The sequence below is a fragment of the Castor canadensis genome, chromosome 8 (genome assembly GCF_047511655.1).
Source record: "Castor canadensis chromosome 8, mCasCan1.hap1v2, whole genome shotgun sequence".
Lineage (NCBI taxonomy): Eukaryota > Metazoa > Chordata > Mammalia > Rodentia > Castoridae > Castor > Castor canadensis.
Genome location: NC_133393.1, coordinates 138,390,271 through 138,415,994, shown reverse-complemented (window position 1 = coordinate 138,415,994; position 25,724 = coordinate 138,390,271). Strand labels below are relative to the sequence as shown.

Below are 25,724 nucleotides of genomic sequence, written 5' to 3'. Positions count from 1 at the left end.
CAACTCAGCAAAGCCCTTACTTAGGTGTCTCCTCCTTCAAGGATACACCTCTTTCTCCACCTACACTTCACCTACAAAGAAATCAAAGGAGACCAACATACCTACATCCAGTCACTATACTCGTAGCCTGTTCCACTTTAATAATATGCCATCTACAGGTATTTTTCAGTTACAGGTGTCTTTACAAGTATAGAGGCTTTCTGTGGTACTGAGCATGCTGGTTAAGTCACTGGCATCTGAAGCTCGCAAATTTAAGAAACTACATAACAATAGTGTTCATGACTTTCTAACAATATATTGTTCCTATGGTATAGTTTCCTTAGTTTGAAATAATTTCTCAGGTGACACCAAGAAGGTAAAAAATGCAATCTCTGAAACTCTCTTGTTTAGTTAATGAAGTAAAGATCTGATCTAACCATGGGAAGGGATACAGTCATTAATTGTTTCACAAATGTAGTTTACCATTTCTTCAAATAATACTTAAGGTCTTTAAATCTACATTAAAATGAATGGAAACAAATAGACATTCTTACAGAATCAAGGCTTCCCACCTTAAACCCTTGTTTTTATCTTCATATTATGGCAAAGAATAAGATACTCTCCATTATAAGATCAAAGGAAACTGCATTATTATATCAGCTTAGTTATTAATAGTTAGAAATTAAATCATGATGATACTGTTATTCCTATTAACGTGATAATTCCCTCTCCTTTTTCTTTTGTCTGTAAATAATGATTCAATAATAATTACCTTACTTCATAAAAAATAAATGGTAATCTAGGAAAAACGTGGGTGCTTTTTAACATTTGAGAACATGAAAAGTGTACTACCACTCTTCTCAGTTGTAAAATTTAAAATGGGTTCTACTTTGTATTTTTCCTCTTCAGTTTATTCTATTTGTTCAAAGGAAATATGATAGAATATGACAGAAACACTTCTACCCAGCCAATATAAACCAAAAGCTATTTTAGCATAAATAAATCTAAGTGAAAACTACTGTTCTTTCAGAGAAGGCCAACGAGGGTGGATTAGTTTGTGTTGCTTTGGTGCCATGAAGAAAAAAGCTTCACAAATATCCGATGCTAGTCTGTTAAAGAGTCCAGGGGAAAAATGAACTCAAGTTCCTTGATCAAAAATAAGAGACTTGGAGAGGGACTTTTAAGACACAAGAGCGATCCCAAGCTGGTCTCAATAATGAGCACTGCCTGACAGGTTCATGCACTGTTTAGGTTCTGGAAAAGCATTAAAGAGAAGACCCATTTTCTGGGTTACAAACACCTGGCCTGTCTAGTGTTTGTGATTGGTCACTTTTCATCCTGTTCCATAGGCCAGGGAAGCAGGAACTCATGGAAGTGATAAAAACAGGAAGTATCATAAGGACAGGCTTGTTTTCACTTCCTGGAAGAAGGACTCCTTGGTGGAACTTCAGCCAGGAAGAAAAATCCCTAACTCACAATATGTGCCTTTGATATGTTAAGACTCTGTTTACTGGGAGCCTGTGACAGGCAGGGCACTTCCTTGTTTGCAGAGGGAGGGTTCGCACCCCACCCATGGCCTGGCAAGGCTCCAGAGCAGGTTGGTGGTCAGGAAAGGGAAGTTCATTCTCTGGTGAGCCAGAGGCCCCAGGGTTCACTGATTTCATCCTGGACCTTTTGCTCAGGTTAGAGGCCAGCACCAAAAAGAGCATATTCTCCTTTTTAGGAAATAATGCAGGTTATGGTTGATGTACTTCATTTATTTCATAAATGTATATGAACCATGAAACCTTTGGCAATTGTTTTAATTGGGAGAAGGAGGGTGAAGGAGAGAGATGGTGGCGACAAACCTAACCAATGTATAATTTAAGCCTATTCAGAAATGTCACAATAAATCTCCCCTGTACAACTAATGCATGTGAATAAAAATACTCTGAAGAAAATAAAGAGGTTATGCTGAGGCAAAGGAAATCAGACGTCACTTCTGAATGCAATTAAGTGAAGAGGCTTTCTCAGGATCTGAGAAATCCTATTTGAAAGGTGCCTTCTGTCTTTCCAATGAATAGTTCCGAAGCTTCTTTCTTCTTCAGTACTTCCTAAAGTTCTTGTTAAAAATACCAACCTTTCACTCTGCTAAGGGGAACAGAAGAGTGAGGGGTGTAGATAAACCTGGGCCCAAATCTACCATCATCGGTTGTATTAGATGTCCTAACTACCTGTTCTGAACAACTTTAAAAAAACCAAAACCTGTTTTGGAGCTTTCTGCCTCAGTCTAATGCACTAATCAGTGCACATGTAACAGTGTTATGTTTTATCAACACTTGAGCCAGAATTTTAAAGGAAATGGCTTATACCTTAGGAATTAAGCATCATGCAGTCATGGGAATCAAAGGGACAAACCACAAAGGAAAGCCATCTCCATGTTACCTGAAAGAAGCTTCTCCTAGGTGAGGCTGGAAGTAGAGGAAGGCCAAGAGACATCTCAACTACAGAATTTTCAGATGCATTTGCTTGAGGATTTCCATGAGTGCCTCCTTAAATTTTGAGGCCTAGGTTTACCTCATCCTTGTCTCTGTCCTGCTTCCAGAACTTTCATCTTCTGAAAGTAGGGAGTGTATATTTTATTTTGATAAGAGAAGTCACTACCTTACAAGAATCTTGCCTTAATGATGCTTGATAAATATTGAGGTTTTAAAAAAAAAGTGATTAAAAAGGAAATATACTTGCCCTCAAAGAAACTAAACCTAAAAACAACAAAAAAACTCACTAGGAATCTATAGGTTACTGCCTTTTCCTTCTATCACTGCCCCCAACAAATAAATCTTTATAATACAAAGGTGGCTATAATCTCAAGTCATTTAAAACCAAGTGTAAATCATTTCTTAATGACTTTCTGGCTTCCTTAGGTATAGTCACTTTCTACTATCACAAGAGAAATCAATCAGCCCTTTGGCTTGGCTCTAAGCTCAGCACATGGATTTATATAGACAGATTAAGAAGACAGAACATTTCATCAATAAGTAAAAGAGAATGGAGTCATAGCTTACACTCTAACACTGGTGTTTTGTCCTAGAGAATGCTACCTTATCAGGGCTCAGCCCTCCCTTTTGGTCTTCCATCCTTCCCTAATCCTTTGGCTGAAGAGAAGCCCTCCTTCTCCATGTTAACTGCTAAATCTTTCTTTAGATTCACAGAACCCAGGTGCCTTTATAACACCTTTCCTTACTTTCTAGATACAGAAGGTGGAGGCTCACTGTGAAGTTCTGGAAAAGGCACAGGCTCCTGCTCTGTTGCAGCCTCACTGTCTCCTTGCCTACCCACAAAAACCCTGAGAGAGAAGGTAGGAGCTCTGAGGAATTAGCCCCTATTATCTTCTTCAGGGCCACCTTTAAGTAAACTTCATTTCTTTCCAGCAGGCAACACCAGACATTTGATTCCAGTAATTCTACTAGGCTGAAGCTAGAAAAACCAGATTTGGATCACTGAATTATCACATATATAAATGTAGGAACTGCATTGAAGTTCTAAGATCCTTTCATATTCTTACAATCCTTGATTCTATTCTGGGATTACAGCCAAGGAGCAAGTACTAGGGACCATACACTTTAGAGCAGTGGTCAGACAGAATTGCTTCATCAAGGTCAAGAAACAGTTCAGTGCTTGTTTTTTTCCATTTGCCTTAACATTTGCATACTCACCTTAAAGTTATCCAGGCCAAACAAGTGATAAGTAATCCAAGAACAGCTAAAACTGAGTAAGAGTTGAAAAACATCACCTCTCAAGATCACACTGTATGAGCTGGCAGAGTGGCTCAAGCTGTAAGAGTACCTACCTAGCAAGCGTGAGGCCCTGAGTTCAAACCCAAGTAGTGACAAAAAAAAAAAAAGATCACATTGTGTCATTTCATTTACATGATCAGTAACTTAGCAAACACTAAGTATTCAAGTCCTTACTAGCACTTGCTGTATGCAAGGCACTGTGTTATGGAGCAGTTGTACAAATAAGCAATCACTGTCTGAACTTGAAATCTGGTAGGCTATCTTGCTCAGTAAGGATACACTTAAGATGGAGAAGTTCCACTGAAGAGCTACAAAGTCCTCCAGTGGGGGAAGCATAGCTTTCTGTCTTGGAATCCTGTTTTACCACTTAAAGCTATGTGACTGCAGAAGAGATTAATTTTCCTTCAGTTTCCTCATCTATAAAGTGGGGACATTAGTAGTACCTTATTCATAAGGTTGTTGAGGATTCAATGAGATAATAGAACAAAAGCAGCTTAAAGTAATACCTGTTACAGTAAATATACAGTAAATGTTAGCTATTGTTATTATTATGGTAGCTCAGAGGACTAAGTGGTTGATTTATCTTGGGAGAAAGAAGACAGAGTTCCTAAGGAGGCAGTGTTTGAATTGGGTATTGAAAAGATGGGTGTTGAATAAGTCAAGCAGAAGAAAAAAAGAGAAAGGAGAAAAGAGAGGGACAAAGAGAAATCCTTGAAATAACCATGTATTTCAGTCTGCCTAGAGTGAAGTTCCTAAGCAGAAAAGCACTTCAAAGTACCATTGTAGACGCTTAACATAATCACAAGTTGTTGTTTTTTTCTATTAGTTTCCCTTCATCCTCAGACATATCCTAGAAATTAACACAGTAGCTTAAAATTATCAAATCTTACTGTTAATACAGATAGGTAGTCAGCATTATAGTTTATATGAGTTGATCAGCCCAAGCATCCAAATCCCAAAACTTTTTTTTTCTAGCTCTTTCTAGAAACAACCTCTCAAGTCTGAAAATGCACTATGAATTCTGAAGTCTCAGAATCAAAAAACAAGTTCCAAGCCAGGTAAAAGTCACTTCCCCTCTCTGGGCTTCAATATTGGAGAAAGAAATACTGAGCTGGTAGGAAGGCCATTCTAATAAAGGAAAATTTACCAACCTCTTTGGGTTGATACAGGACACAATACACCAACAGATGAGAAAGTCCCTTACATACTTGTGTTATATACACAAGTGTTCTTCCTACACAGCTCATAGAGAAAAACAGCAACTCCAAACAAGACATGGCAATAAGTAGCAAAAAGAGTATTTTTGAAATCAAACCAATTTAGATCTGAACCTTACCTAGTTCTGCTATTAGTTCTGTGGCCTTAAGGCAAAAGAGCCAGAAACTGGCTCATGTTATTGCTGGGATTTTATCAAACAAACAATACAGATCTTGTAATGGCACTTCCTCTCCCTATTTCAGCCACTTAGAAACGTGTGCTGGACCTAATGACATATATTTGAGAAGCTATTCTGATTTCATCTTATTATTTTAACTCTTATCCCTTTGTTGGGCCATTCTGATTTTTCACATTTTTAAAGTCTCAAATCCCACCTCATTCCCTTTTTAAAAATGAGCCTGAGCCTGAAAACAAATCATAAATTTACTTCTTCCATTAGTCCCTCTGTTTTCCTCCTAAACAAAAGCTCTTGAACTTATTTGTATTCCCATTCTTTTAAATGATTAATTATATTTAAGAGTTTCCAACTTAATTGACCAATATCAGAACCATTCAAATACTGCTAGCTGAATCTAGCCCTAATCAAAACTAAATTTTATTATGCATGTTCAGGACATTGTCTAATAACAGTATATTTTAATGTGTTGATTAAGAGTTTTAATTCATTGGGCAAATTACGATATTCTACATTAAACTGCATATATCATTTGGTCCTCACAGCCTCCTTGTAAAATTGGTCTGGCAGGCGTTATTTTCTATTTTCAACATGGGAAAACATCCAGTAGGTCTGATGTGACAGAGTGAGTTGAGAAGCCAAGTCCTTCACTTCTAATTCAGCAATCTTTTCGTTCTGATGTCCTGCTTATGGGAGCTCTGGAAACAGGCAGCAAAAAAACCAAAAACTAAAGCAGCTTACTTTTCCCAAACTATATAGAAATAAATAACGATGGAATGTCTGTTGAGAAACATATGATAAGCATCCATCAATGGGCAAGATATTTTAAAATACGGTCTCCATTAGATGTTTTTTAGAAACAGTTGTATGGATGCAGGGCATGAAGTATTTCCATTGCATTCCTTTTATCCAACCTCAGTTCTCCTTAGCCTTCCACAGGGCCTATACTCATATGTGGTTGTAGAGGGACTCCACTATTTGGAGAGCAAAGAAAAGAATGCAACCTCACACAATGTGCCATGTAATATTAATTCCACATACTACAACAAACAACCAGTCACTCTGCTGATTGTGGGACTTCTTCCACACTCAGCACCAATGGGTGCTTTGATTAACAATCATCCAAAGCCCACATTACAGTATTTGCTTTTCTTACTTTGGACATAGGTCAAATATAGTTACTGCTAATAAAATCTGTTGACCTTTATGCTTCCTGGGTGTTTATGATAAGGTTATTGACTTGATAATACCCTACTTTGGTTTTCATGAAAAAGTTTTGAAGAGCAAGTTACCTCCTAAAAGTAACTTATCTTGGATCAGTGACAGTACACTGATCACCAGCACAACTCTTGAGAAACACGATTATGAAAAGTGTCCAAAGAGCATCTGGGCATAGCCAACCTGGCCATAAGTCGTTGGGCCAGGGAGGATGGAGATGGGGGTGTTCCGTCCCCAGTGTGCAAAATACCCCACCGTTGGTCCGTCTAACAGGTCCATGTTAGATGGGCGGCGGCCGGACAGACAAGCCTTCCATCTGTCCCGCGGCCCCCAGGACGAAGTGGGCGAACTTGGGATTGGGACAGTGACCTTGACAGCCCCTCCGCTGCCCGGGGGAGGCTTGGGATGGTCACGGGACTGGGGTAGTGGCGTGACAAGTCTCCAGCAGGCTCGGGGTGGACGTGGCGTCGGGTCAGTGGCCATGTCCGCCCCTGTGAGACCCCGGGAATGCTCAGTCGCACGAGGGGTCTCCTCTGTCCCCCGGCGCCCCTTAGCAACCTGGGGCCGAGTTCCCCTGCTCCGCCACTAAGGCGCGGGCGGCGAGCCCTACCTCCTCGGTGGCCGTGGGGCAGTAGAAGATGAGCACGAGCGTGGTGACCAGGTTGATGGCGAGGCCGAGGAGGGTGATGGTGTTGGGGGCCATCCAGAGCGGGATCCACTGGAGCAGCCAGGTCCAGTAGAGCTGCAGCGGCGGCTCGAGCAGCGAGGTCCCCGCCGCGCTGTAGCGATGCTCCTCCAGCCGCCGCAGCTGCGCGGCGCTCAGCGGCTCGCCCAGCGCCTTCAGCCAGCGCGGCGCCGGCCTGGCCCCGGCGCCCGCCGCCATGGCCGCCTGCGGGCCCGCCGCGACCAGCGCAGCCCGCCGCCCGCGCCGGGGGCGGGGAGAGCCGGAGGGGGGGGCGCGCGGCCGGGGCCTGCGCCGGCGGGTGGGACTCGCCGGGACAGCCCGCTCCGCCGAGATCGAGGTCAGCCCCCCTCCCGCCCCTTCCCCGGTCTCCGCCCCCTTCCTCAGTCCCCGCCCCCAAAGCGGTGGGGGGGCGGCCGCGGCCGCCGGGGGGCGGGGCCTCGGGGGCGGGGTGGAGCGGAGCGCGGTAGCGTCCCCATGTATCTCCGTAGGGCCCGCGGGCCCGAGCTTTCCAGTTTTGCTCCAGGGTCTGCCTTACCCAGAACCTCCTGCACCTACTCTAAAGTGTGATTTCTTGGCCTCTGGCGTCTGCATGGCTGCAGGGTGACAGGGACGGGTCCTCTACCTAGTGGTGACAGGCACTTCTCTCTCGTCTTTGGTCAACTCCTGCAGAACGCCGCCTACAGAGCCTGGGGTGTTTTTGAGTGAGGACATGATTTTGCAGATCTTGGGCCACCGGAGTAATGGTGGTCCCATCTGTCCTGTTTGGTAAACACACGAGACTCCCCCGATACACTAGCTCTGGTTAAGCCTCGCTGCAGTATTGCGGGATCAGAGAAAGATGTTGTAAAACCCCAAATCAGGGCTTGCCAACACTATCTAACAGGGGAACAATGTTTGAAACCCACACACCTATTTTTTAGAGCATTTGACACCAATCACGATGGGTATTTTTAGACAGGCCCTTCCTTGGAATAGAGGGCAAAAGTCCAAGAGTGTCCTCTCACTGCCCCTCCAGCAGGCAGCTAGCCACACAATAGTTCACCAGTCCCTTACCTCACAATGCACCTACTTGACCCGGGGACATCCTGTCATAAACATGCCTGTCCCTGTGTCTCTCTCATGCCTGTCAGAATCTCTCTCACAGATTCTGATCTCTGTGTGTTTCCCTGGGGCGTAAGACAGGCGAGAAACCACTTCCCTGATACTGCACTGGACAGTCGATCAACAGATCTATTTTCCCCACAGCATTCTTCCAAATATTTTGTAACAAGGGTCAGCAAGCTGTGACCTGTGCGGGTCAAATCCAACCCACCACCTGCTTTCCTAACAGCCTACTAGCGAAGTATGGTTTCCCATTTTCGAAGGATTGGGAAAAAATCAAAAGAAGAGTATTTCCTGATGTGGAACTTAGGAATTTCAAATTTCAGTTCCCTGAATAAAGCTATGTTTATTCCAGCAGAGTGCATTCGGCAGTGGGACAGACCATGGCCTGCAAAGCCTAGAATATTTACTAACTCTTCACAGAATTAAGTTTGGCAACTCCTCCCTCAGAGCAGTACAAAAACAATTCATTGGAGATATTCCTAATTTTTAATGTGAAAACGAGTCTGACAAATGCAGGAAAGGAATCAACGATACAGATCCACTTTTAACGATGCCAACTTTTTTCTGCAGTGGACTTGGATATATCTACTTTTTAATTTACCAATGCCATGGCAAGGAAAAATCCTTTCTTCCAGATTAATAAACTCACTCATATTAAAGATAATTTCTAATACGTTGAAAGAGAAAAGACAAGCCATAACTTGGAAAATGTTATTTCCCTCAGATAGCATCCACAATCCATAGCACTCATATAAAGAACTAAAAATCAGTAAGGAACCGAAACAATTCAATGGGGCTGTGTTCAGGTTATCTATAATCACCCCTCATCCCCAAACATGTTGACATATATAAAATTTACATTTATTTTTCTCTCACATAAGAGAACTCCAGAATGGCAGTCCTACATTGGTGTGGTGGTTTCATGGTCATCCGGAACCCAGGCTCTCCTGAATCTTTTTGCTCCAACATCCTCTCTCACCTCTCCAAGGTCATTTCAGCAGAATTGCTGCTGCAGCTTTAGCCATTCCATCTGCATTTCAAGCAGCAGGAAAGAGAAAGAGAATGGGGGGATGGGGTGGAGTGGATAATGCTCAGTTGAGCCAGGAAACTAGAGTGCCTTTTCAAAAGTTCCAAATAACACTTTTATATGTAACTCATTGGCCAGAACTTTGTCATGCGGCCTACCTAAGTGCAAATGTTAGCAAAGGAAAACAGATGAATACAAACATTTGCAAAACAATCTGGCGTTATCTGGTGAAGTGGAACATCACATGCTTTATGACACGACACCACAGCTCTGACCTAGGAGTATACCCTAGAGAAATTCTTGTACATGCATCCTAGGAGGTAGGTATAATAATAGTCACATCTCATTTGTTTGTACTGTAACCAAAAGTGCTAAATAATTTAAGTGTCCACCAGTACTGAATAGGTAATTAAAGTATATTTTCATTTAATAGTGAGTTTAATATAGCAGTGAAAAATCAACAAACTCTAGCTTCACTTAATATGATTGGATTGCACAAGCATACTACTGAGGTAACTACGTTAGTTATCATGGGCTGTCGTAACAAAATGCCACTGAGTGGGTGACTGAAACATCAGGAGCTTACTTCTCACAGTTTTGGAGACTGGGAAGGTCCAAGGTCAAGGTGCCACTGGATTTGATTTCCCACTGAGAACTCTTCTTGGCTTATATGTAGCCCCCTTCTCTTTATGTCTCTACACAGTGTGGACTGACCCTTGGTGGTGGAAGGGACAGGAGAAGGAGGGAAAAAGGAAAAGGATAGAGAGAGAACATCTTCTGGTGTCTCTTCTGATAAGAACACTATTTCTATCAGGGGTGTCACACCCTCACCCAAGCTTAATTATTTCCTAAAGACCTTATCTCCAAATACCCTTGAACATATGAACTGGTTGGTGAGAACTACAAAGTCCACAGCAGTAAGTCACAGGAAAAATGCACACAACATAACTTTATATAAAGTTTAAAAACATGCAACACTGCATTTAGGAATATGTACACTGTGGCAATGCTATGAAGAAAAGGAAAAAAAAATTAAATACAACTCTGGATCATGGTTGCTCCTGATAGGCAAGAAGTGAGATGGGATGGTAGAGAGGCACACTGCAGCCTTGAAAGGTATTGGGAATTGTTCTTAGGATGTGCTAGGCAAACTCCTGAAGGTCAGACCACAAGAGGTCAAGGAGACACTTCTCCTCCCTAGGAAATGTTTGCATCTGAAAGGCATCTCCACCCTCAGGCAATGCAAAAATAGACTATAAAACCCACTCCCCACCCTGACCCATGGGGATCACTGGTTTCCAGGTCCCCCTGCATACCCCAATATGCAGTTTCTCTCTTCTCTTCTCTACAAATAAATTCTCTATGAATAAAATCTTTCCGACCTCTGCCATTAGAGTCTGTCCATGCTTTCATTCTCAGAGCAAACTCAAGAACCCTGAGCACCTGAAATTCCTGTGTGTGTCACCCATGCATCATATTTGGCGAAATGCGAAGGGACCAGCTGTCACCTGAGGTCAGTATAGGTTGTGCCAAACTGGGAAAGACTGCCTAGAAATGTGACTGTGAGTGTCCAGCACTCCGGTGGAGTCTGTTTTCCAGGAGAGACCCCCCACCATGGCCTAGCTACGGTGGAACTCTCAGGATGACCTTTTCTCTCTCTCTCTCTCAATCTTTTTAAGGAGGGTTTCTTCCTTGGGAAACTGAGGAAAAGCTCCAAGCCCACTACAGCTGTACGGCAGGCAATCTGAGGAAACTCTGACACCAGATGGGGGATTATACTGTACTGCCAATGCTACGTGGGCAGAACCTGACTTCAGTGCATTGAGGCTTTTTTCTTCCTCCTCTCCTTAAACTCTAACTCTCTTTCAAGATCTGACCAGCTTAAGGGGAGGTCTGAAAACAGCCGGTGGAAAGGAAAATTTGTCTTCAAGCCAAAAAAGGTGTTCTGGCTGGAGCACTCCCCAGTGTCACCAAAGGCTGGAGACACAACTTCCTGACCTGCCCTGAGGCTCCAAAGGTGGCTAAGTCTCGGACCCCTCCAGCTATGTCTGAGGCAAACAGACAACCAGATCTCTTATGCTTCCTTCATGGTTTCCGTAGCCAAAGAGTGGAGGTCACCTCTTGCTTCCAGTGCTCCAGTACTGCCTTTGAGTAGGATTGACCTGGACAGCAGGGATGGTCAATAATCCCTCATGCGTTGAGCCTGGAAACTCTCTTTTCCCCCAACCCTCAGCCTCTCCTTCCCCTTCCCAGGCAGTTCAGGATGAGTGTCCCCCTCCCCGCCTTTGCTGTAAATAGCAGTGAGCTTCTTTCTTCAGGAAGTTTAGGAAAAATCCTTAGAGGCATCAGAAAGTGCTAATCTCTAATTTAGGCTTAACTGTCTTTGTCAAGCATCAGGTTAACTGGTTAAACAGGTTCCACAGCCTGCTTTCAGGGAAAGGAAAAAAAAAAAAAAACAGTTAAAAGGCAAAAATCCTTAGGTCTTCTCCTTTTTTGGCCCTTACTGGAGCAAAAGCCTCCAGATGCTCTCACTCTCTCTTTTCATAAAAAGTATATATGCCTCACAGGATATATAGGGGAACAAAAGTCTACTTCATCAGGAATCCCCATCCATGCCTCTACAGGGGTCCTACTTCTGGCCATGCAAGCCCTCTTGATTACTTTAATAGAGTTGTTTTTTAAATTACAAGTGTTCAGCTGGTAGAGGAGAACTAGACCTACCTGCGTCACAGGGCAAACAGGCAAGTCAAATAGATGAGAGATTGGTCAAAGATCATCTCAGGGGGGTGGGTGCAACTGAGATATCTGTAAATCCTCCATGACTTTACCCACGAGTGGCAGTGGAAGAAGCAAGGGAGAGCGGGACGCCCTCTCCCACTAGAGCTTCTCCTCATCTGGGGCCGCCTAGATAAAAGGAGAAACCTCTGTTAAAGTGATCAATTTTCCCTTGTTTCCCTTTTTTTATATGGGGAATCAAGCCTCAAGGATCCAGGAAGGATCCCCCCTGCCTGCTTATTAAAACACTGGAAAGATCTTGATCCAGAAAGTCTTCAGCAAAAGCAACTCAAGTTTTACTGCACCCAGGCTTGGCCACATTACCCTCTGGGAGATGAGGAAAGATGGCCAGAAGGAGGGAGCATTAATTATAATGCCATTCTTCAATTAGATATGTTCTGTAAAAAGGAGGGAAAGTGGACCAAAGTTCCATATGTTCAACTGTTCTTTTTCCTAAGAGACCATCCAGAATGGCTGGATAAATGCAGGCTGTATACCTAGACCATGGTAACCCTTTGCAAAAAGCCCCCAAACTCCCTTGAACCAAAAAACCCATATGATATTCCATCACCTCCTCCTCTCCCCTCATACCCAGCTACCTCACACACCAGACTTCATCCCACAGGACTCTATCCCCTCCAGTTAATTCCTGGAGGGGACAGGGCTCACGTTCCTTTTAGAGGAGTGAACTTAAAGAAATAAAAAATGATTTAGGAAATTACACAGAAAATCCAGATCAGTACATCCAGGCATTTTGAGAAGTCGCCGTAACTTTGAACTGAGCTGGAAAGATGTAATGCTGTTGCTATCTCAGACCCTCACTTCTCTGGAGAAACAGTGGGTACTAGATCAGGCAGTCACAGCTGGAGACAATTATCACTTAGATAAAAGCAGCCCTACAGGCATGTCTCAGACTGAGCCCTCACAGGAGGAGGAAGAGGGAGAAGAAAGACAAAGACACTGGATACCTAGATGGGAACCTTGATTCCCGATTCCAACAGGAGATCAGGCAGTGCCTAGGTATGACCCTAAGTGGGTGCCTGAAAATGACAAGGATGAATGGAGCTGTAACCATTTCATCCACTGCATTCTTGAGGGTCTAGAGAGAGCCAAAGTAAAACCTCTTAATTACTCCCAAGTCACGGCTATGCAGCAAGGACCCTTAGAAACCCCAGTAGCTCTCCTACAGAGACTTAAGGATGCTTTACAAAAGCATACCAACATTATACCAGAGTCACAGGAAGAGGAAATCGTCCTAAATTTCTAACACAGCCAGCACCAGGTATCCGTAAAAAGCTTCAGAAATTGGTGGCTGAAGGGAGCAGAGATCTGGACCAATTGGTTCCTGTAGCCACGTCTGTATACTGTAACAGGGACTTAGAAAAAGAAAGGAAGGACCTGGAAAGGGAAAAGAGAAAGCATAAGTGGCAGGAGGCTCTGATCGAAGCACTCAGAGAGGCTCCCCCGGGGCAAAGTCCAAACCCGAGGACATGGCTTTCAATGTGGACAGGCAGGCCATTGTAGGAGGGAGTGCCCCCAGAGAAAGCTACCTCCGGGACCCTGCCTCATTTGGCGGGGAAAACATTGGAAGGCACACTGTCCCAGGCTCCCAGGGGAACCGAGGTCAGAGCCTCCCACCCAATGACAGGTCCCGGGGCCTCCCATTCAGGCTTCTGTAACCACTGTAAAAGCAGAAAAGCCCCAAATTAAGCACAAGGTCAGCCTCTTTACCAATACTGGAGCCAGCATCTCAGCTATTCCTTTCTCTCCCGGACCCAGGTCCTCCAAGAAAATTACTGTTCGAGGCATATCAGGCCAGCCTCTAGAACGTTATTTCACTCAGCCTTTAGCCTGCTCCTGGGGAGATTTCCATTTCTGTCACTCCTTTTTAATTGTCCCAGAAACCCCTACTCCTTTGCTAGGGTGAGACCCTCTATCCAAATTGGGAGTACAGCTACTTTTACCCCCAGGAGAGTACTTTTGCTTGCCCCTAATAGAGGAACGGTGTGGATGGATGGACACTGTGGGATGGGCACGAAAGGCTGCCCCAGTCCTAATTCATCTCAAGGACCCCTCCTGGTTTCCTCATCAAAAACAATATCCTTTAAAGCCAGAAGTCAAGGACTTCCCATAATCAAACACTTAAAGAGACAGGGACTGCTAATAGAATGCTCCAGCCCATATTATACTCCTATTCTAGGTGTCAGGAAGGGACCTAACAAATGGGGGCTACTCCAGGATCTCTGCCTGATCAAAGAAGCAGTAGTGCCTCTCCATCCTGTAATTCCAAATCCCTCTATACTTATAGCCCAAATACCTCTGAGTACCGCTTACTACTCTGTCCTGGATTTAAAAGATGCCTTCTTTTGCATTCCCTTACACCCTAAAAGTCAACCTGTCTTTGCCTTTGAGGACCCCACAAGAAAGTCCAGACAGGTCACTTGGAATGTCCTCCCCCAGGGATTCAGAGACAGCCCCCGCCTCTTTGGGTTAGCTCTAACCCAAGACTTGGCAGAATGGCAATATCCACAAGCTACTCTGCTACAATCTGTAGATGACCTCCTGCTCTGTGGACCAAATGAGCCTGTCATTTCATGAGTCACTGAGTCCTTACTAAACTTCTTAACAGACAGAGGTTATAAGATCTCTAAAGAAAAAGCCCAATTGTGTCAGTCTAGGGTTACATATTTAGGTCTTGTCCTGGAGAAAGAAATGAGGTCTCTAGGAGAAGATAGAATCCATCCAATCCTGACATTTCCTCTACCTAAAACTCTAAAACAATTGAGGGCCTTTTTGGGGGTGACAGGATACCATAGAATTTGGATCCTGGGATATGCAGACCTAGCCAGGCCTTTATTTCAAATCCTTAAGGAGGTACAGAAGGAAACCCAGCCCTTTATTGAATGGGATGACAAGTCAGAAAATGCATTCCACAGGTTAAAGAAGGCTCTTATGACAGCTCCCACCCTGGGTCTCCCAGTACAAGAGAAGTTTCAATTATATGTCTATGAAAAGGGAGGACTGGCCTTGGGTGTGGCGACTCAGCTCCGGGGCATCACTCCCCAGCCAGTAGGCTACTTAAACAAAGAGTTAGATCAGGTAGCCAAGGGATGGCCAGGATGCCTCAGAGCAATGGCCACAGTAAGCCTTCTAGTGCTTGAAGCTCAGAAACTTATCCTAAACCACCCCCTAATGGTTTATACCCACACGACCTAGGGGGAATTTTAAACTCAAAAGGAGAACTTTGGCTATTTGACAGCTGCCTACTTAAATACCAGGCCCAGCTTCTGGGAGGGACAGAAACAACTTTAAGGAACTGTCAGAGCCTAAATCCTGCATCCCTTTTACCAGAGGCAGAGGGAAATCCTGAGCACTCGTGTGAGGAGGTACTTATGGAAAATTATGCTGCCCGACCTGACTTAACTGATCAGCCCTTTAAAAACCCAGATCTAGAATTATACACTGATGGCAGTTCCTTTGTCGAGAATGGTGTCAGACATGCAGGGTTTGCAGTTGTGACAGAATTTGGCACCTCACATCAGGTCCTCTTCCTCCTAACAAGTGCTCAATTGGCAGAATGAGTGGCCCTAACAGAAGCCCTAAGACTGTCAAAAGAACAGAGAGACAACATCTATACAGATTTAAGTATGCCTTCCTGACCCTGCATGCTCATGCAGCCATTTGGAAGGAAAGAAAAATGCTAACTACAACAGGAACAGCTTCCCATAGAAATAAGAGAGGTTACTCTAATAGTTTTAGAGATAACAGCATTAGTTGCAGCCCTTGCTGGAATCAGCTATGAGGTAATTTCCAATCATGTAAATGCAAAAAACCTAACCAAAGTGGTAAGGGACACCTCAGACCATGCAGGCCTAGCCATTAAGGACATGCAAAGATCTTTGTTGTCCCTTGCCTGTATGGTCATGGACCACCACCTGGCTCTAGATTTTCATCACAAATACCTCCTGTTGCACACATATAAACACTTCAGGCATTGTAGAGGAACGTGCAGATTATATTCTCCAACAGGCTAAGTGGCCCCAGGAGCAATCTCTTGAGGCTCAGGTTTCTACACAGGTGTGGGACCAAATAAAATCCTGGCTCCCCTCCAGGACTTGGTTCCTACCCCTTCTGGGGCCTATAGTTGCCATTATTCTCTTGCTTGTGTTTGGGCCTTGCATTTTAAACTTACTTGTCAAGTTTGTTTCTTCTTGCCTAGAATCCATTAAACTACAAATGCCTGTGGTGGAGATGAAAATGACCTACTACTGCGGTCCCCTTGACAACCCCTCTCGTGGTCAGCACTGATGCTGCAGGCCCCTTCATCGCCCCCTGTCAGCAGGAAGCAGTTACTGAACAGACTTTCTTGTCCCTATCCCTAACAGCAGTTAGGGCGATCATTGAGAGCGGGGAATGAAGGACTGAAGGACAGACTGCCGGAAGTCCCAAAAGATGATAAGTGGTCAGGGAGACACTTCTCCTCCATAGGAAATGCCTGTTTGCATCTGAAAGGCATCTCTGCCCTCAGGCAATGCAAAAATAGGCTATAAAACCCACTCCCCACCCTGATCCAGGGGATCACCGGTTTCCGGGTCCCCCTGCATTCTCCAATATGCAGTCTTTCTCTTCTCTTTTCTCCAACTAAATTCTCTACAAATAAAATCTTTCCGACCTCTGCTGTTAGAGTCCATCTGTGCTTTCATTTTCAGAGCAAGCTCAAGAACCCTGAGCACCTGAAATTCCTGCACGTGTCATCTGTGCATCAATTTTTATATCTATGTATACATATCTATATTATTTATGCCATAGCTATACATAGATACAAATATATGGCATAAATACTTGCATTTTATTTTGCAAATATAAAATATTCCATAATTTAAAAGTAGCAAAAGTGTTAATAAAAATAACTATTTTCTTTTCCACTCATCATGCTCTAAGTGAGTTTTCTCCTGTTTTTTTAGTTAAATATTTGGAGATTTTAAGTTAATTTAAGTCATACTAAGACAAATCTGTCCTCTTTACCTTGCCCCACTCCTTGTAATATATTCTGATGTCAAAAATGAGTAGATTAAGTGCTTCCTATTATTTTACCTTTTGCATTATCATAGGTTTATTACATAGTGACTGATATATACACAATTTTTCCTTTTCCTGAACTAACGTGATAGCTCACATTTATGAGCTCCTATCCTATGTCAGACATTGTTCTACTTTCCAGGAGTTACTTTATTTAATCCTCACAAAAGTTCCATGGAGGGCTGGAGGAGTGGCTCTAGTGGAAAAGCAGCTACATAGCAAGTGTGAGGCTCTGAGTACAACCCTAGTACTGCCAAAAAGAATTAAAAAGTCTTGTGGAATAGTTAACCATTATCACCCACATTTTATAGAGGAGGAAGCCAGAACACAGCAAACATCAATAACTTGCCTATGAATAGCTAATACCTAATATAGAGGTGAAACTGGGATTTAAGCTCATGCAACCTGATTCCAGAGTCTGTACTCCTAAGTCGTTAAATCTAATTATGTCAATATTAACATACAGATGAATGCATTAACTATTTCTACCCAAAGGCAGAGGTTAGACCAAATAAGAAGACTTAACTATATGCTGCCTACAAGATAGACACACAATGCAAAATGCCACCTAATAAATGGCATACTTAAGTACAAGTTGAGCATCCCTAATGTGAAAATCTGAGTTCTGAAATATTCCAAAGTCCCTAACTATTTGAGCCCTGACATGATGCTGCAAGTGGATTATTCCATACCTGACTGACCACTCATGACAGTCAAAATGCAAAGGCACTAAAAATATTATATGAGTGACCTTTGGGCTATGTGTACAGGGTGTATATGAAACGTTAATGAATTTTGTGTTTAGACTTAGGTCCTATCCCCAAGGATAGATATATGCAAATATTCCAAAATCTGAAAAAATGCAAATTGAGAAACACTTTGGATCCATGAATATTGAATAAGGATAATCAATCTGGATAGGACTTAGGTGGGTCCTGGGCACTTTTTGTCAATATTAAACTGTTCAGTTTCTACATATCAGGTAGGTTTTATGCCATTATAATTCATCCTGAAGATTACATTAAAAGTATTTTACTAAACTAGGGGCACCAAAATACAGTCAGGAGGAATAAGTTCTAGTGCTCCATAGCACAGCAGGGTGACTACAGTCTACAACAAGAACTGCAGGTTTGCAACCCACACAAAAATGATCAATGTCTAAGCAGATGCAAATGCTAGTCACCAATTTGCTTATCACACTGTATACATGTACCAAATTATCACCCTGAACCCCACTGTACAATTATTATGTGTTAATTAAAAATAAAAAGATATACTAAAAATGATGATGTATTCCTGTTTGAAAACCTCCAGTTAAGACTTCCCACATCCCACCACCAGCTTGGTGTTTAAAAATTCAATCTACCTCTTTTGTTTTATATCCCAAATGCCTCTTCCCTTACTGTTCTCACTAAATCCTATGCTCCAGCTGCCTGGGTTCCCTGCTGGGGAGTTCTCTCCATCACTTATCACCCTAAACCATTGCCCATCAGTCAAGTCTCAGTTTCAGTTCCACCTTCTCTAAGATGACTTCTTGGGTTCTTCCTGTGGGACATCTCTCGCTCCCATGCAACCAGGGTACTTTTGCCTTATAAACCCAGTTATCACTGGTTATAATTTATATATTGATCTGCCACCCTGCCCAGCTCAGAGAGTTCCAGGACTGCACCCCTATGCAGAGTATGTTCCTCAATATGTAGCACCCAGTAGACATCCCAAACTTTTAAAACTGTCTATTTTTAAGTATTTGCAGATGCACAGGAAGTTGCAAAAGCAGTTCAGAAGGATCCCTGAACCCTCCACCCAGCTTCCTACAATGGTAACATCTCACATATGTATGGTACCATAGACATCCATCATTTTTTTTCATTGTTTAACTGAATGGAATTCTTTTCCCAAAGGACAAAGGACACATTGGTTCTGTTTTTGGTTTCACTGCTGGTTCTTTTGTGCAACTTTCACTTACATTTCAAATCTTTCACAGCTTTCTCTACAATTTCCCCCAAAATGTTACACAGTCTCGATACAGTCAGATTAGATACATCTTTGTATGAAATAACCACTTGTAAACCCACTGACTTTGATAGTTGCAGAAAAAGGTATGGTTATAAATCAAGAAATCACATGGACCATTTCACTGGATCATTACATATTGTGTACTTATACCAAGCTATCACATTGCTCTACATGGAATATGTACGATTAAAAAAATAATAAAGTATCTTTAAAAAAAAAAAGAAATTAACTGCCTAGACTTGAATTCAGGGAGTCAAACCATTTCTGTTACCAGTTGGTGGGGGGTATTTATGATTATAAAGGTTCTGTGGTATAAATACATGCTTTTATTTCATTTACTCTGATTTACATTTTTATAGTTTTGTACCTTGAGATTTTAAAGTTCAAATTTTATAAAACTATGGTACTTTACAAAATATGTAAGACAGATAGGCAGTGTTTAATGAGATATTGACCAAAACCTTTGCTCTCCTCTCTAGAAATGCTTAATTTCCTTAGAAGATAAGAAGACAAAATTTCACCATAGAATCCCTGAGATGTTGTAACTGATTTTTCTTTTTTTATCTGAAATTACGAAAGCAAGTTAGGGTTAATGAAACTGATTGTCCTAGAAAGACATTTCTTAGTACTCAGTCATGTTTACATCCTTTAATCATTTTTATTTACTCTCCTTTTCTAAGTAGTACTGCCTTAAAATATTTTCCATGGTATGATTGTAAGAGCCTTAAAGGAAATCCCCTTCCTCCAAATTTTCTCTTATAGTAACTTGGATTGCTTAATCTCACTGCAAGTTATTCCCGCCTGTGGTTTTTAGGGTAATAGGCCAAGTCACATAAGGTGTTAGGTTAGGTCATTATCTAGAGTATCTTATTATTATACTCATCAGAATATCTTTCCTTTGTGATAGCTGAGAGAGAATGGCCCCAAATAAATATCCAGGCAAATAATTAGACAAAAAGAGGGTTGGAGGTTAGAACTCTCCAACATAAGTGAGCGCTGGAATCACCAGGAATGAATCCTGTTGAAATGCAGGTTCTAAATTTGGGGATCTGGGTTTGGCCCACAAGTGTTGATTTCTAAGGAGCTCCCAGGTGACCAAAGGTATGGTCATCAAACCACATTTGAGTAATAAGGAACAGAAGCATGTGGTCTTAGAAGGCTTGACTGGAGGCACCACTCTGGGAAAGTCCCAGCTGGAAGGGCGGTAGATAGAGAAAGACTCAGAGAGCAATTATGAGGAAAGCCAAATAGACTCACTTAACTTTGTTTGAGGCTGTTCTTCCCAGGGCAAAAAAGAGATGGATAGAAGATAGGAATCTTCTCCTCTATCCCTCCTGGATGGATGGAGTGAGATAGATGGATAGACAGATAGATAGATGATAGATAAATGTTGTTTGAAATCTTATGTTTTTATTTTATATTACATATATATTAAAGAAATATTTTGTACCAATTATAAAATTCTGTCTATAAGATGACTGAAGTCTATTTTTGGTTCTTGGTAAAGGTGCTAGTGTTTTGGGGAAACTCTTTTCACGTAATACTGTGCCCCAGACTGGGAAGCCTTTAGTGTCCTTCCTAAGAAACCAACATCCATTTGAAGATATGGGATAAAAACCAATGTTTTAATATTCAAATAAGCTCATGTATCATGGAGTGGAACACAACACACGTGGGCCACCTATCAGGACTAAGCCCATGGGGGTTGTGGCACAGCTCTCACATCCAGCAGGTCTCCTGCCCAAGGTTCTCCTTCCTTCTACAAAGAGGAATGCTGCCCAGGGAGAAAGGGTTAAGAAACTGTGACTAAGTTAATGCTTGTAAGGCAGATAAACAAGAGTTCTTTTCTTTTTCTTCTTATTTTCTTGCTGTTTCCTCCTTCAGTTCCTTGTTTGGTGAGGGTATTTCTGTTTCATTTCTCCCTGGCTGCTCTCCAGTACCCTTTCCTCAATACAAACAACAGTGTGTTAATCTGTCCTCTCCCTCCTCCCTCCTTCTGGATGCTGCTCCTTGGGCTTGGCCTGCACTGAGCTCCCTTTTGTCACACCCTCCTTAAAGGAGTAGTTATTAAAGGTCGACTTTGGGCCAGGTCCTTGCTTGTTACTAGGAAGACGGAAGGCGTGACAAGCACAGAAAACCCCAGGAAAACAACTCATCTCACCTATGAACTCCTGCTGGTGCAAAGAACGTTTACGGAGCCCTGGCTGTGAGCTATTAAGAACAGCATAAAAACAACCTTCACCAGAGATTCTGTCGCTCTTGGCCACCCCCACTACTACTTCAACTGCTTCCAGTTCAGTGGCTTCTCCCAGTGTAGGAGTAGGACTGAATTCACACTGACTGCCCACACCCAGCACCATGTTACTTCATCTCGTAACCTGCAGGGGACACTTGCTTGGCTCTCTTGTGCCTGGAACTCTCCAGATGACCATATGACTTCAAAACAGCCGTGGTTTATTTTGAAACATGGCTCCCTTCCAATGACCCTTTGTTGTTATTCTCTAAGAAGGATCCTTATGAAGTCTGAGGAGTGGTTCTTTTCCTTGTCACAGTGTTGCTTAAAAGCTCTAGTTCTTTTTTTTTTCATTAAAAAAATTAAGTTGCTGTGTTTAAATTGCTGTATGATGTCTTTTAAGATGTTTTCCTAGGCTTCAAGATTGAAGTGAAGTTGAGGGTAGGATTTAAAGAAGAGAGAATCTCTTGCCTGTGGGTAGCTACATAAGTGCTTATCTACAAAAGTGGAAAGACTCTTTCTGAAACTATTGCTTGGGAGAAAAAGTAAGTATGGCTGATGACACATGTGAGTGCAACATTTTTTCTTTAATGACTTATTTGGATCAGCCAGCACTCCATGCCACTACTGAGCCCTCCCCACACCCCATGGGTGTTTAATTACCTCTGTCACTTTCCTGGTATTTTGCCCCTAATAAATAATCTACTCCAGATAGAAGGAAAATATTCAGGAAGGTCAAGATTTCACAGGCTAGTGCACAGAGATCAACAGGTATCTTTCAGACAGTGTTGACAACCCTAAGAATCAGGACAACTGGTTGTTCCAGTAATGGGTTTGTTTCTCTAGTCCATTCTAAGTCATTGAAGTTTAATTACAGAGGATTCTAGAAATACCTACATGCAGCAGTAATCTGCATCTTTGGTGCAATTGTCACTCATTAAAATAAGGACATGCAACAAATGGAGAGTTTAGTTTAGAATCAACTAATATTATAGGCAACCACATCATGAAGGGTCCAAGGTGCACAATATAGATGCCTCAGCCTCATGCCCAAGCTCTAGTAATATCTCCCATCCCTATCCTCTGGCAAACAGGTGCCTCCTGGCCATGCTTTGGGCCTTGAAATGCATGCACTGACCACATGGCACTTCCTTGGAAGTTTGGACCCCAGAGAAGAGGACTTAAAAGTGGGGTGGGTACAGTCTATAAGGGGGGATATGTATTACATGACCATAATGTATTGATTATAATTACATGACCAATATCTTATAATCAATATCTCCCTAGAAATCTATCATCTATCTATTTACCTATTATCTATCTATCTATTATCATCTGTTATCTAGCCATCTGTTTCTTACTGCTTCTGAATCTCTGGAGAACCCTAACACAATAACCAAACAATAACCATGGAAGCTGAAAGACCCCAGGTTCATTCTTGTCAGGGAAGTTTCAGAGCCACCTGCCTTTGAGCAGATCAGATTGTGTTGGAGCACAAACATCCCTGCAGTAGCCAAAGTACACTGAAGATCAGAGGCCTTTCCTTCACTCCATTTCCTGGGCACCAGGAAAGATTTCAGTTGACCTTAGAATCTTAGACTGAGGTAGGATCCCCATGCAGGACAGAGAATTTCTTAATCTCCCTAGCTAGTGGGGAATTTGATTTAGAAAAACCAAAGTAATATGGTATGTGCTATGCTTCATACACTGACATTACAAATATATAAACCACATTATCTATCACATTTACTCAGTAACTCATTTGTTGAGCTGAACAGAGTGTTTCAGAATTCCATTTAAAAGTGAATAGTTATGGACATATCTTGTTACAATGTTTCTTAGAACTAATGAGATTTTTATACTTCTTTATTTAGATGAGAACATTAAGTAAGCTTTCTTTTAAAGTAAATAAGTAGCTGATAGAATGGCTCAAGTGGTAGAGTCCTTTCCTAGCAAACTTGAGGCCCTGAATTCACACCCCAGTGCAGCACAAAAAACCCTGTGACTTAATTAAGTAAATAAATGTGATTCTTTACATCTTTTAAACAAATGTTCAGTTCTCCAAAAGAATTTCTGGTAAATTCTCTGATATAAAATTTTTCTTTAATATAGTGAAATTTAAACAGAATTATAAACTTATAAGAAAGCTGGCAGCAATGGCAGTTTCTGACATTTTTTTCCTCTTTGCATCTTCAAAATAAATTTTTCTTCCTTACTGTGTATAAGTAATACACTCTCTTCTTTAATAAGAGAAGAAATCATATATAGGGAACTAACATTGAGCACAAAATACAATTAGCCTAAGTCACAGATGGGAAAAAAGACTCTGCAAGGATGATTTATGGTCACTTTTAGGCTGTATTTATAAACGGCCTAACAGACTTGATCATGACTTGGCAAAACTGGTTAATGAGTATTCGAGTTAAGGCAGCCTCCTCTGCTGCTGCACTCATTATTTGGTGTGTACCTAGAGAGGTGGTCTTCATGTCTTTATAAATGAACCCGACTTTGTATATGTAAGATATCTTAACCAATAATATGTAAATAGATTTCCTGATTAAAATGGATGTTTACATAGGGATTGCATACATTATTACAGTCGCCCCTGCATTTCCCCGGGTTCTGCACTGAAGATTCAACCACAAGAGATGGAGAATATTGAAAAAAAAATTACATTTGCCCTGAACACAGACAGATGTTGTTTCCTTGTCATCATTCCCTTAACGACGCAATGTAGCAACTATTTACAAAGCATTCACATTGTATTTGGTATTGTAAGTAATCTAGAGATGATTTGAAGTATACAGGAGGATGGGTGTTGATTATATGCAAATTCTATAATATTGAATATAAGAGGCTCAATCATATGCAGATTTTGTTACCCACAAAGAGTCCTGGAACCAATCCCTGAAGATATGGAGGGACTGAGGGACAGTCATATTTTTGGGGTTGTGCCAATATCTGAGGTAACAGCCAAAATTCTTTATGAGCAGGAAGGCAAGATCACCAACTAATCAGAATAGAAAAAGAGGGAGTTGCCATAGTTTGGACATAAACTAGTTTCCTCTTGCAGTTCCCAAATGTACTACAACTGCTTGGTTCATCCACCTTTCCCTTTGTGAGTCTGTCATCCACCCAGATCCATGTCTACCATTATGACTTTGAAGCAGTAATTTGGAAAGGAAGCAGAACAGATGTTTTGAAATGTCATGCTAAGGTGCTATGACTGTCCCTGGGAGTCCCAGTGTACTGAGCCCCTGGAATAAAAAGACCAAAAAGAAAAAAAGGGGAGGAGGCCGTAGAATAAACAATTATGTTTACATACCTTACTCTTCTATTGTACTCTGCCCATAACCGAGACTGTAGTATCAGGAAGAGGGAAGGAAGTTGCTAAAAAGACAATGGAATAGTAAAAATGTTTCTCAGCTGCTAGATTTTTTTGTAAAAGGTTTCTATTAAATTGAAAGGATGCCATTAGGAAACCCTAAATGTGTAACTGTTCTGTAGGCTGCAATTGCCCTCCATCACTAGGACTGGCTGTTTGGGCAGGAGATGTGGTAGATTCAGCCAGGATGCCCTGCCAAAGACATGATGGAGGTCAGACCTGAGTTTGGTAGTGTCCTGGCTCCCAGTCTTTTGCCCTCAGTTTTGTGTCTGAAAACAACTCCAAACACAAGTTTCAATACTGTGTCATTTCATCATAAACACTTCAGATTTATTATGCCATTTACTGAATACATTTTCCTTTTTACTGAAATTTTGTCCAAAAGACTAACTTTAAAAAATCATTTAATGAATTTGAATGGAGAGAAAAGGGCATAGATCCCTGTGTTAAGCAGGACTGTATGAAATAACAACTTTGATTTGTTTAGAAAAATCTATTAGGTCAAGAAAAATATGGGTTTTCAAGCTTCTCTTGTGGAGTATTTTATTGTGTTTTTTACTCTAGGGAAGAAAAACGCATTTGCAGCTTACAATTTTAAATGAAAATAACTGCTTTTGCTTATTCTACAGCTAGCTTTTTTGTAAAGCACAGTGACCACACATAGACAACAATGACCAAAGCACTGACTGCAAATGAGATTTTGTTTGCAACTTTTAATTAGCCAACCTATGCAAACATTATTTTTTGTCTCTTCAACATTAGGAAGAAAGAAAATGACCACACATGGGGGGCCGGTGGACAACCAGATTTCAAAGCAGCAGTTTAGAGAGGCAGTGTCTTGCCCTCAGTATTCCTCAGGATGGCTTGATTGTAAGTCTCGCAAATATGAATCAATTATGTTTGGAGGCACGCCTTGCAAAAGGAGCCTGCAGAAGGACAACCCACCTAGAGAGATGAAAAGAAAAAGGCAAAAGTCAAAACCATCTATGTGAAAAGTCGCTGAAACAGAACTACTGGACTAGCTGCCTGGAAGTGTGACCAAGTATGTTCCCAT

At 42.0% G+C, this 25,724-nt stretch overlaps 2 protein-coding genes across 17 annotated transcripts in view; both read right to left on the bottom strand.

Annotated features, from left to right (window-relative positions):
* The window catches only part of Chpt1 (choline phosphotransferase 1), a 33,391-nt gene extending 24,189 nt beyond the window's left edge, over positions 1 to 9,202 (bottom strand). For 6 of the 7 annotated variants that reach the window (XR_002212782.2, XR_012450957.1, XM_020169546.2 and 3 more), the window contains exon 1: positions 6,977 to 7,257. Coding sequence is in view for 5 of the 7 variants with exons in the window: in XM_020169546.2 (XP_020025135.1) it covers positions 6,977 to 7,249 (273 nt within the window). In the remaining 2 variants the exon portion in view is untranslated. Of the gene's footprint in view, positions 1 to 6,976; positions 7,258 to 9,031 lie in introns of those variants that run through there. The other variant, XM_074084241.1, reaches the window with a different exon arrangement.
* Positions 9,203 to 25,363: 16,161 nt separating this feature from the next.
* The window catches only part of Mybpc1 (myosin binding protein C1), an 80,587-nt gene continuing 80,226 nt past the window's right edge, over positions 25,364 to 25,724 (bottom strand). For 8 of the 10 annotated variants that reach the window (XM_074084226.1, XM_074084233.1, XM_074084227.1 and 5 more), the window contains one exon: positions 25,364 to 25,615. In XM_074084226.1, the coding sequence (XP_073940327.1) occupies positions 25,565 to 25,615 (51 nt within the window). In that variant the 3' untranslated portion in view covers positions 25,364 to 25,564. The remainder of the gene's footprint in view (positions 25,616 to 25,724) is intronic. The other 2 variants (XM_074084229.1, XM_074084228.1) reach the window with 2 other exon arrangements.